The sequence below is a fragment of the Hakea prostrata genome, chromosome 1, assembly GCF_041222555.1.
Source record: "Hakea prostrata isolate BN-2017 chromosome 1, UWA_Hpros_2, whole genome shotgun sequence".
NCBI classification, from domain to species: domain Eukaryota; kingdom Viridiplantae; phylum Streptophyta; class Magnoliopsida; order Proteales; family Proteaceae; genus Hakea; species Hakea prostrata.
In genome coordinates, this window is record NC_142600.1 from 27,033,253 (window position 1) to 27,046,149 (window position 12,897).

The 12,897-nt window shown below is 39.7% G+C and overlaps 1 protein-coding gene across 1 annotated transcript; it reads left to right on the top strand.

Moving 5' to 3' along the window:
* Positions 1-235: 235 nt before the first annotated feature.
* On the top strand, positions 236-6,884 carry LOC149028545 (putative linoleate 9S-lipoxygenase 5). Its single transcript, XM_089137511.1, has 9 exons — positions 236-651; positions 2,748-3,040; positions 3,634-3,886; positions 4,076-4,417; positions 4,626-4,711; positions 4,801-4,908; positions 4,999-5,303; positions 5,403-5,666; positions 5,757-6,884. The coding sequence occupies exons 1-9, from the start codon at positions 477-479 to the stop codon at positions 6,526-6,528; spliced, it is 2,598 nt and encodes an 865-aa protein (XP_088993637.1). The 5' UTR covers positions 236-476; the 3' UTR covers positions 6,529-6,884.
* Positions 6,885-12,897: the final 6,013 nt, after the last annotated feature.

Consider the following 12,897-nt stretch of genomic DNA (forward strand, 5'->3'; position numbering starts at 1 on the left):
ATCATTGAGAATCCCTCTTCCCAAAAATAATAAAAATTTAAACCCTCACGGGGCCCACTCGGATCGGAAGTGAGACCCAATGCTAGAATGTTGGCTTTTCGTTTTCGTTAGTCAAGTCAAATTTTACAATAATTTAATTACTTATCTTTTTTGGTAAAATTTAATAACTCTTTTGAAAAGGGAAAAACGATGGGAGAAGAAAAGAATAAGGGAAAGCGAGGTGGCAACATTCCATTCCTACGGAGAGAAAAGAAAGAGAGTGGAAGCAGCGGTTTCTAGAGAGAGAAAGACTGGGGAAAAATTCCATTCCACATATCTTTCCATCCAACAACGCAGCAGATCACGTGAAACTTACTGAAATCTATAGATATAATTACCCACCAGTTTGCTATACTTACATTCACTATCTCTTTCTGTGCTCTTCTGCAACTCATTCTTTTCTTGTGTCAGTGCTCTTTGCTGAGGTGTAGGGGAAAATGGGATGCATGAAAGGGGGAGTGAATGAGAAGAAGATCAAAGGATCTGTTGTGTTGATGAAGAAGAATGTCTTGGACTTAAACGATTTGGGGGCCTCACTACTCGACCGGGTTCATGAGTTACTGGGAAAAAGAGTTTCATTGCAGCTCATCAGTGCTGTTCATGGCGACCCAGGTCAGTCTTCTTTTCCTTTTAATTTCCACTCACCATACCCTGTTCTCCTCTTCTCTTCGTTTCCAACTTTCCAACTTTTTATTTTTCTTGAAGTGAACTAAAACCCGCCAGCACACTAGTTTTCTTTCTTTTTCTTTCCCTTTGATATTTTTGCTCTGTTCGAGATTGGAGTTCAAATGAGGTTCTTTTAACTGTTCTCAAGCTATTTTGGTTTTCGAGGTTTAAGGAGTTCACTACCCACAAAGGTTAGCAAAACCAGAGTCGTTAACAAAACCAGGGACTCTTGGCGGTTTGGCTTTTTCTCACAGACTAGTCTTTTCACCTTCCGAGAGTGTTCTTGCTCCGAAATGAACGATAAAGCAGAGCAAAGCAGGAACCTTTTCAGAAAAATATCTTGGAAATGTCGAAGGGGATGTAAGCACAACTGTGGTCCTGCTTCTTTGATGCCCCACGCCCCACCCCCAAAGAAATGGGATCCACTGCAACGCCCTCATTCTCATCACATAATCGTGTGGCCCCATGTGGACTCAATTTGGTCGTCCTCTCTATTATTTAATCAAAATGTAGATCGATTCACATTCATTTCTTTACAATTTCCTACAATTTTTTTTATAGGATTGTGCCATGTAGCATTGAGTAATTCAACGGTTACCCAATTGATACTTATTTTGAATTTTATTTAAACCCATCCATAAATTTCAAATTTTATTTATACTCTAGCTTGAATTTGGTGACTGTTAGATTATTTAATGCCACGGCACAATCCTAGGAGGGAATTGTAGGGAAAAGAATTATAGAGGATGTGGACCAAACTAGACGTGGGTATTACGCATTTGTAGGATGAAAAAGCATGAGAGGGTGGTACGAATTTCGACTGGGAGGTGAGTCAAACTCGGCCATGTAAGGTGGTGATAGACTCTCATGTAAAAAATACGGTAAGACAAATAAGGGATTTATCCTTTTTAGGTGATCCTCGCCAAGTCAAGTTAGGTCAGTCAAGCCTTCATTTTTTTTTTTTTTCTTTTCTTTCTTTCTTTCTTTCTTTTTTTTTTTTTTTTTTTTTCTTTTTCTTTTGTGTACAATTGGGCTTATATTAAGCCGGGAGATTGGGATATTAATTTGCCTCAGAGTCGAATCCACGACCTCTTCACTAAGAGGAGGTGGTTTCAACCACTAAAACAACTTTGCTTTGGTTCTTGTTAAATCTCTTTATCTCTCTGAATGTGACCTTATGGATTGGATTCCATTGAAACTCTTCTTTTCCCAGTCCAATCCATATGTTAGATTGGTGTCTTGGTGGTTGAAGAGATTTTCCCAACATAGTTTAAAGAAATCTCTGAAGCACTTCCATTTTACTTATATCCAAACGAACCTAAGTTAGGCAAACTACATGAGATGAAAAACATTCTTTATTGTTTTAAGTAACACAGGGGGATTTTAATTTGCGGCAGCGACTGCCGCAAGCAGCTAACGGCCGGATTTTTGCCACATAGTCCAAAATGAATTGAACGGCTCAGATTACAAAACGTTGGGGTTAAATGCAAATATAAAATTATTGTTTTACAAAACTTATTTTTAAGTTTTTAAATTTACAATATTATACCCTCTGAATCAACGAACTCATTCGGTCAAGAGGTGCTAGCGGCGCGGTAGTCCAGCCAACCATGGCCGGCTGAACAAGAGCAATCGAAAGAGTGAAGGAGAGATCTGAAGAAACACAACAGGAGAGACAAAAGCAAACAGACAAAGGAAAAAAAAAGACGAGAAAAAAAAAAAAAAAAAGAAAAAAGAGAAGAAAAAAAAGAAAAAAGAGAAAGGAGAAAGAAAACCGAAAGAGAAAAACAGAGTTGGAAGGGGAAAAGAAAAAAAAAACAAAAAAAAAACAAAAAACAAAAAAAGAGGGTAAAAAATAAAAAAAAAAAAAAAAAATGAACACAGAATATTTGGTATGGGCAAACGAACCTGTGACTTGATGCCGTAAACAGTAAGTTCAATTCAGAAACAGTTAATGGCATTGGGAAACTGGATCTCTCGTTAGTTCAATTCACAGCCTAAGTCAAATATTGAAGAGAAAACTCAATCCAAGAACATTGCAGGTAAGGAGATGAGGGGAAAGGTTGGAGAACAAGCATTCTTGAAGCAATGGATAACAAAAATCACCCCATTAACTGCTAGAGAATCTACTTACAAGGTCAGATTCCAGTGGGATATTGAAGCAATGGGAATACCTGGAGCTTTCATCATCAAGAACATGCACCATAATGAGTTCTACCTCAAGACTCTCACACTTGAAGATGTACCAGGGATTGGTCGTATCCACTTTATCTGCAATTCTTGGGTTTACCCAGCTAAGCGTTACAAATATGATCGGGTTTTCTTCACTAACCAGGTAATGATTGTGTTAAATCATTGGATTTGAAAATACTTTGATGACGTGTAGCTTCAGCATTTCATTTAAGCTGGAACCAAACACATTATTAGTAATTCCCAGAAACATTAATAATGCCATGCAGTGGTAGCTTTTAATCAGTCACCTTCCTTTAAATCTCACAGTTTGCACATTCTATAGTGACTCTTCATTTATTTTCTAGTGACAGGGATTTGTATAAAGAACTATCAACTATTCTAGCAAACAGTAAATTGCCTGGATGAGCGTGTAGAACAAAGAAAAGAATTTTACCTACTGAACTCAGACTACATGACCTTGTAACTTCCAATATTTTAGTCTCCTGACTTATATCTGCTTTAGATTACAGAACTAACGAAAGGGTAGAAGTTTTGATAATCTTATCTCATTACATAGAACCTCTCAAGTTCTTCAAAATTTTATTTGGTGGGTTTGTGTTGTTAAAAATGGGACATCCTTCTTTTTTATTTCCTCTTGTGTGTGCGTGTGTGTTGGGGGGATGAGTTGTGGAATGGGCAGAAAACTAAGATGGGCTTGACTCTTTTAAGGGAACTAATGTGTGGCTTTTACCACAGACCTTCCTACCAAGAGACACACCAGAGCCTCTGCTCAAGTACAGGGAAGATGAACTTCTGAATCTGAGGGGAGAAGGGAGGGGAGATGGGACAGGAGAGCTCAAGGAATGGGATCGCGTCTACGACTATGCTTTCTATAATGATCTGGGGGACCCTGACAAGGGACACGAACATGCACGCCCTGTTCTTGGAGGTTCAACAGAATACCCTTACCCACGCAGGGGAAGTACTGGTCGAAAACCTACAAAGACAGGTTAATGATTTGCTAATTATCCTTCTGTCATCATTCTGTACCAAGTTTGGGTTGATTAGAAGGATGTCCAATACCTACTTTATCCTTAGTTTAATTGGATCCTCGTGATTTCTCTGTCTCTGATAGTTTTTCCTATATTTCTTGACCATTTCAGCTTGCATTTCATCAATTTATTGTTAATTTCAACAGATCCTAACTCTGAGAGCAGAATACCACTGGCAATGAGTCTGAACATTTATGTTCCAAGAGATGAACGGTTTGGTCACTTGAAGTTGTCAGATTTCGTAGCATATGCTTTGAAAGCTTTAGTTCAGTTCCTTCCCCCAGGGCTAAAAGCTTTATGTGATAGCACTCCAAATGAGTTTGACACCTTTCAAGATGTATTAAACCTCTATGAAGGAGGGATTCCGCTGCCTAATGGCCCAACACTAGACAAAGTTAAGAGCAAGATCCACTTGGAGCTCCTAAAGGAACTCTGTCGCTCGGACAGTGAAAGACTCCTCAAATTCCCTACACCACAAGTGATCAAAGGTATGCATTGTCATTCACAATCTGATGACTAGCAGAATTTGTACATTCTATTTGCAGCACTGCGTGACAATTCCACAACAGCCGATACAAAATGTGCCACTACACATTTACTGCTTATGGTTAAGAAATATATGTCTCTTTTGAAAAGTTGATAGAGCTGGTGAGGAAAGGGCAAACTATTAACCATATTAATCTGGTAATAATGCAGAGGATAAGACTGCTTGGAGAACAGATGAGGAGTTTGCACGAGAAATGCTGGCTGGAGTGAACCCTGTTTGCCTCTGCCTTCTTCAAGTAAACTTGATGAATCTGATGCATTTTATTAAATTCTTTTCTACTTCTGTTTTAGTTATCTTTAAGGTTGGTTTCTTGTCAATATGCAGGAGTTTCCCCCCATCAGTAAACTGGATCCCAATGTATATGGCAACCATACTAGTTCAATAACTAAAGATCACATTGAGGGGCAGTTAAATGGTCTAAGCGTACATGAGGTCAATCCGTGTTTCATGTTATGTACTCAATACAATTTTCTAAGTGACAAGCTTTCACATGAGCTATCTAATACTATGGTTATTCTATAGGCAATTAAAATGAACAGGCTCTTCATACTGAACCATCATGATACGTTGATGCCATACCTGGGACGGATAAACACTACTTCTACAAAGACTTATGCAACCAGAACACTTCTATTCTTGAGAGATGATGGGACATTGAAGCCACTAGCAATTGAGCTGAGCCTACCACGTCTAGATGGTGACCAACACGGTGTAATTAGCAAGGTCTTTACTCCTGCAACACAAGGTGTTGAAGCCTTGGTATGGCAGCTTGCTAAAGCTTATGCAGCAGTGAATGACTCTGGTGTTCACCAGCTCATCAGTCACTGGTATGCCTACATGATAGAATGTTTTGAATGCTTTACACTGAGAAATCGGTGTTGAGACTCTCATTTTCAACTGTTTTGGTATTGTTAATCTGGTTCCAGGTTACATACTCATGCGGTGATGGAGCCATTTGTCATTGCGCTAAATAGACAATTGAGTGTGGTTCATCCAATCCATAAGCTTTTGCAGCCTCACTTCCGGGATACCATGAATATAAATGCCTTTTCTCGGCAAATCCTCATCAATGCTGATGGAGTACTGGAGAATACAGTTTTCCCAGCAAAATTTGCAATGGAAATGTCTTCCTTGGTTTACAAGAGTTGGGTTTTCCCTGAGCAGGCATTGCCTGCAGATCTCATGAAGAGGTAAGTTCATAGTCATACACTTTACAAACATGAAAGCTTAAGAATTTCTGCACCATACTGAAAATGGAGATCATTGTTTGCTATGAATAGGGGAATTGCAGTTCCAGACCCAAACAGTCCTCATGGCCTCCGCCTATTGATCGAGGACTACCCTTTTGCAGTTGATGGCCTTGAAATATGGTCAGCCATTGAAGCTTGGGTCCATGAATACTGCTCTTTCTACTACCCCAAGGATGAGTTGGTTCAAAGTGACTCTGAGCTCCAATCCTGGTGGGCTGAACTCCGTGATGTAGGCCATGGGGACAAAAAGAATGAGCCATGGTGGCCCAAGATGCAGACGCTTGCTGAGCTAACACAGACATGCACCATCATTATATGGGTAGCTTCAGCTCTCCATGCAGCTATTAATTTTGGACAATACCCATATGCAGGTTATCTCCCAAATCGTCCAACCATAAGCCGTCGCTTCATGCCTGAACCAGGTTCTCCAGAATATGCTGAACTTGAAAGGAACCCTGACAAAGTATTCCTGATAACAATTACGAGCCAGCTTCAAACCCTCTTAGGTGTATCCCTGATTGAGATTTTGTCCATGCATTCTTCTGATGAAGTGTATCTTGGGCAGAGGGACACTCCGGAGTGGACATCAGATGCAGTACCACTGGAAGCTTTTGAGAGATTTGGGAAGAAGCTAGTAAAGATTGAAAAGAGGATCACAGAGATGAACAATGACAAAAGGTGGAGCAATCGGGTAGGGCCTGTCCAGGTGCCATATACGTTGCTCTATCCAGGCACTTCCAGTTCTAAAGAAAGTCTTGTTGGCCTAACTGGGAAAGGAATACCCAATAGTGTTACAATCTAAATGTGTATGGGACCATTACAGTTTCAGGGTTGTTGAGTCTTTCACCGAAGATTTCTTAGGTTAGTACTAGAATGGATCTAGGAAATTAAGTTACATGCTAAAGAGTGAGTTAGTATTTCTCAGAAATATCTCTCAGATTGTATATGATCTGAGATCTTACCTTTATTATATATTGTAATTACAGTATGTAAATCATACATTATGATCTTATGATCTTGTCCTCTAACAATTACAGAATTTATCAGTCTATCCCTTATCACCCACCCGCAAACTCAACCCGCCATCAAGGAAATTGAGTTTGGTACGCAAAATTGTAAATCGAGGTGCAGGCAAAGGCTTTGTAAGAAGATCAGCTAATTGATCCGCGCTGGAAACAAAACGAACCAACAAATCACCACAAGAGACCTTATCACGAACAAAATGAAAATCGATTTCAACGTGCTTGGTACGCGCGTGGAAAACCGGATTGGAAGAGAGATAAGCGGCCCCAATATTGTCACACCATAGCGTAGGAGCATGAATCAAGGGAAGATGAAGTTCCCGAAGTAAGGATTGAATCCAAGTGATTTCAGCAGTAGCTAAAGCAAGAGCACGATACTCACTTTTGGTACTTGAATGGGCTACCACAGTTTGCTTGCAAGATTGCCATGATATGAGTTTGGAGCCCAAGAAAATGAGTTAACCACCGGTTGATTTTCGATCATCAATACAGCCGGCCCAATCAGCATCGGAGTAAGCATGTAAATCCATGGAAGAGGACCGATAAAGCTGAAGCCCATAAAACAAAGTACCCTTCAAGTAGCGTAAGACACGCTATATAGCCATCCAATGAATATCAGTAGGACAAGCAAGAAATTGACATAATTTGTTCACTGAAAACGCAATATCAGGGCGTGTGAGGGTGGCATATTGTAAAGCCCCTACCACACTTCGATATTCTGTTGAATCTGTCAAAAGAGATCCATCGGTGCGAGACAAGGCAGCAGAAGAATTCATTGGAGAACCGATGGGCTTACAACCATGCATATTAGTTTGTTATAGTAAATCAAAAACATACTTTCTTTGAGAAAGTAAGAGCCCATCCGAATTTGCTGTTAAATCGATGCCCAAGAAGTAGCGGGCTAGGCCCAAGTCTTTCATTGCAAACTCATGGGCTAAAGAAACCAATATATCATCAATCACCATAGTGGATGGCCCAAGAACAAGAATGTCATCAACGTAGATTAAAATAAAGACTGGGCGTGAGAACCAACATAAAATAAGGAAGTATCTGTATGAGACCCAACAAAGCCCAAAACTTCCCAGTAAGAACTCAACCTTTGAAACCATGCTGCCGGAGCTTGTTTCAAACCATACAAGGACTTGTGAAGTTTGCAAACAAGGGAGGGCTGGTGAGAATCAATATAGCCTGCTGGTTGCATCATATAGATATCTTCAGTAAGTGAACCATGCAAGAACGCAATAGTAACGTCGAGTTGCCGTATAGTCCAACCATGAGACACAGCCAAAGAAAGTAATAACCGTATGGTGGTAGTCTTAACAACAGGACTAAATGTATCAAAATAATCAATGCCATATTCTTGAGAAAATCCTTTCGCCACTAATCTAGCTTTGTAACGATCAATACTGCCATCAGATTTACGTTTAATTCGATATATCCATTTGCAACCGATAGCCCGACGCCCCGGTGGGAGAGGAGTAAGAGACCAAGTTTTATTTTTAAGTAATGCACCAAATTCAGTATCCATATCAGCCCGCCAGACTCGATGCTTAACAGCCTGGGAATAGCAAGTAGGTTCGGTGTCCATGGAAGTTAATAAAGCCATAGGTATAGGAAATTTGGTTGCACATAAACTCAAAGGAGCCCTAAGAACACGTGTGCCATCCATAGACCGAGTGACCATAGAATGCTGCCAAATGGGCTGAATAACAGAAAATGGGCTTACAAGTGGTGTAAGAGAAGAAGATGGGCCTGAAGAAGGTGGGCCTGAAGCACTAGGCAGAGAAGCAGAACCATGAATTGTAGATGGACTAAAAACAGAATTTGAAGTATGAAGAGTACTAGCAGGCCCATGTAAACCTTCATTAAGAAATGAAGAAGCAGGAGAAGAGGAACTTAAAGATGAGTCACGACTTAGACTAGAGTCAGGAGTAGGGGAAGAAACAAACAAAGGAGGAAATGCAGGCCAAAAAACATGAGGAGACATCGAAGAAAAAGAAGAAGGAAAACCAGGAAATGAAGCTTCATCAAATGTGACATTTCTGGAAATAATAGTCTTCCTGGTAATAAGAATAAAGCATTTAAATCCTTTATGCTGAGGACTATACCCAACAAAAATACATTGAGCAATTCTGAAACTGAATTATGTTGATTAAAAGGGCAAAGTAATGGGTAACAAAGACAACCAAAAACCTTGAACTGAGTATAGTCAAGTAAAACAACAAATACAAGCTCAAAAGGAGATTTGTATTGTAAGACAGCAGAAGGAAGACGATTGATGACAAAAACAGCAGTTGCAAATGCATCCCCCCAAAATTCAAAAGGTAAGTGACTATGTGCAAGTAAAGCAAGTCCCATATCAACAATATGCCGGTGTTTACGCTTAGCCACCCCATTCTGAGCTGAAGTATGAGGCAAAACAACCGATGATGAATACCACATGAAGAAAGAAATGTAGAAAAGCTCCTAAACTCACCACCCCAATCAGATTGGAAAGTCTTAATAGAAGAACTAAATTGATTCTCAACTAAAGCTTTAAACAATTGAAAGGCTTGCAATGCATCAGATTTCTTTGCCAAAGTATAAACCCATGTAAAGCGAGTGTAATCATCGATGAACAAAACATAGTAACGATGTCCATTAAGAGAAAGAACAGGTGCTGGTCCCCACAAATCCGAATGAATAAGGTGTAAGGGGGCAGTAGTAAGAGAAGTAGAACTACCAAAAGGAAGTTGATGAGCCTTTCTAGTTGACATGAAGAACAAACACTAACAACAGGTTCGGTTGAAGAAGTAACAGGAAGACTTGCAGTTGTAAGAACACGACGAACAACATCAGCAGCAGCATGTCCTAACCGAGCATGCCAAATGGAAGAAGAAGCTCGAACAGAAGCCAAAGCATCAAAATCAGTAACAATAGGCTTGGCAGGAACATCAAGCTTGTAGAGGCCTCTTTCAACATGGCTTTTGAGCAACAAAGTCCCCGAGGTTGATCCTTAACATGAAATCGGTTAGCAAAGAACTCAAAATATACAGAATTATCCTCAACAAATTTACGCACATATAACAGATTATAAGTCAAGTCAGGAAAATGAAGCATCTGATTAAGAGCAAAGGACTTATCAGAACAGTGAAGAATTGAAGAGCCAGAGTGAGCAATTCGCAAACCTGATCCATTACCGATATGCATGGAATCAGAACCAGTGTACTCATGAGGACCATGAAGAGCTTGAAGATTAGAAGTCATATGGTGCGTAGCACCTGTATCAGGAAACCAAGATTGAGGAGTAGAGGCTGAAAAATGAGCTTGAGGCAGCACCTGAGGATGAGAGCCAGGATAACGTTGATAGCAGGTACGAGCAAAATGACCAAGACGACCACAAAAATTACAAAAAAGGAGCCCTATCAGAGCGTGAAGAATTTCCACGATAACCAAAACCATGATAACAGCCTCTACCATGAGTAAATCTGGAAGGAGATCTGAGCGATCGGCCAGAATCAAAATCTGGAGAAGCCGTAGAAACAGTGGCAGAAGCAACTAGTTGAGAAACTCCAGGAGTAGTAGCAACATTTGCAACAACATTGGTCAATTCCTGAAGAACAGACGAAGTGCGAATCTCTTCACTCAACAACATACCATGAAGATCTCGCATCTTGATCGGATTTTCCCTTGTAGTAACGGAGGTAACAAAGGAAGCAAATTCAGATACTAAACCACCAAGCGTGAAAAGAACAAGTTCATCATCAGAAATAGGTTTTCCAATCAAAGCCAGTTGATCAGCAATCTTCTTGAGGCGCAGAAGATAGAGCTCCATTGAATCAGAACCTTTACGCAAATTGTGAAGAGAAAGACGAAGTTGCATCACTCTAGCCTGACTATGAGAAGCATAAGTCGTCTCTAAAGCCTGCCAAACCGCAGCAGAGGAAGACAAGCCAACTACCTAAGAATGAATATCCTCGGTCAGAGAAGAGAGTAGCCAGCCTAACACCATCTGATCTTGACGCATCCAAGAGATATATGCAGATTAGGTTCCAGATAAGCCAGAAGAAGAAACCGGAGTCTCGATTGGGGGCAACCGCAGAACCAGTAACAAATCCTTCAAGATCAGATCCACTAAGAAGAGGCAGAAATTGAGACTGCCATACCAGGTAATTGGAAGAAGAAAGCTTGATGGAAAGAAAATGGTGAATGTTAGAAAACATAGAGGGAGAGGAAGCGGAAGCCATGACAGCAGAAAAAGTTGCAGAAAGCGAGCAAGAAACCCCAAGAAAAGCAAGAAAACCGAAAGAAAAAGAAACAGAATGCCCAAGGAATCTGCTTGACTCGATGATACCAAGTTAGTATTTCTCAGAAATCTCTCAGATTGTATATGATCTGAGATCTTACCTTTATTATATATAGTAATTACAGTATGTAAATCATACATTATGATCTTATGATCTTGTCCTCTAACAATTACCAAACTTACAAGTCTATCCCTTATCAGTGTGTTACATGATGTAAATATTTATGATTCGGGTCCATTGGACCCGCAATGAATCCTGCCAATGCCTTTGGGTGGGCTTATGTGAACAACCGCCATGACACATGGGAGCACTTCTATGTTTACCGGATTTGTCCTTTTATTGGACCAATTCTGGCTGCTTGGATCTTTCAGGCAATTCCGTACGGATAAGGTACTTCCACTCTCTTATTGATTAGTTATTAATCATATTCGTTTTGTTTTAAAGAATGATTTTATGAAAGAAACCTTATGTGTTCTTTTGATCCGAATCAAGACTGCAAAATCAATTGATAGAATTTTGTGCAAATACGATAAGTTTTTGGAAAAGTACTTGCGGTAAAGGAAGGAAAAGTGCATGGAAAAACAAAAAACTAAGGTTATCTATTTTCTTTCTGACAAGGCCATGATTATAATCAATTTTTTTTTAAAATATTCTGATTTTGACCTTATCAAAATTAGTTGGTCGGAAATTTGTGGGAATTCAATCATTGATCAAAATTTTGTGAGAATTCGATCAATCTTCTGAAAGATGAATGTGATGAGATGGGAATTGTCCCTCTCTCTCTCTCTCTTTTCTCCTACAGTTTCTTTTATATTTTTTATAAAATGGTTATAAAATTGCATACCCATCGTGTTGGATTGCTATTTATTCTATGTTTCTATTGCTAGTGTACAATAAGAAAGGAACCCCTGTGTTGTCTATGTTTGGACATCTTGGTATAGTTTGTCCATTGATGATTACACACGCTTCACTTGGATGTATACAGTTGCACAAAAATATGAAGTTTTACTAGCCTTTCATTGTTTAAGTCTTTAGTGGAAAATCAATTTGGTACCTCCATTAAAAAAAAAAATTGCATTTTGATTGAGGAGGAGAATACAAAGGTTTTTTTTTCAATTTTTGTCTACTTGTGGGATTCATCATCGGTTGTCATATGTCAGCCCAGAATGGTGTGGCTGAGAGGAAGCATCGTTATATTACTGATATGCGGCTCAATTTATGAGCACACTTTGGTTTGCCATTTGAGTTTTGAGGGGATGCTTTTGCAAATGCTGTTTTTATTATAAACAGAGACCGCCCAAAGGGAAAAGGGACAACCCAAGAACGCCAAGAGAACGGAAAAGAGAAAACCAAGAAAGAAAAGAGGAACAAACACCAACAAAACCAAAAAAAAGGGACAACAACAAGAGAACACACACCAAACAAAAAAAATAGATAAAACAAGCCAACAAAAAAAGAAAGGCAGAAAGGACCCAACGGCAAACCAAAGACCCACACCACGAAAAAGGGAAGAAAACCAAGACAACAGCAAGAAGAAGGAAAAGAAAACAAGAAAGAAAAAAAAAAAACAAGACAAAGAAAAACAAGAGCCCAGGCAGGGACGGGACAGGACCAGGGAAACACAACCCAGGCGGGACGCGAGGGGGCCAAGACAGGGCCCAAAGGAAAGGAGAAGAGACCGCGGGGGGAGCCACAACCCACCAACGGACCAGAAAGGAAAAGCAAAGAAAGAAAAGAAACAAACATAGAAAAAAAGACAAACAAGCAAAAACAAAAGAAAAAAACAAAAACAAGAGAAAGAACACAGCAACAAAAAAAAAAAGGCAACAAGAAACAAAGGAAGCAACAAAAAAAAGACAAGGA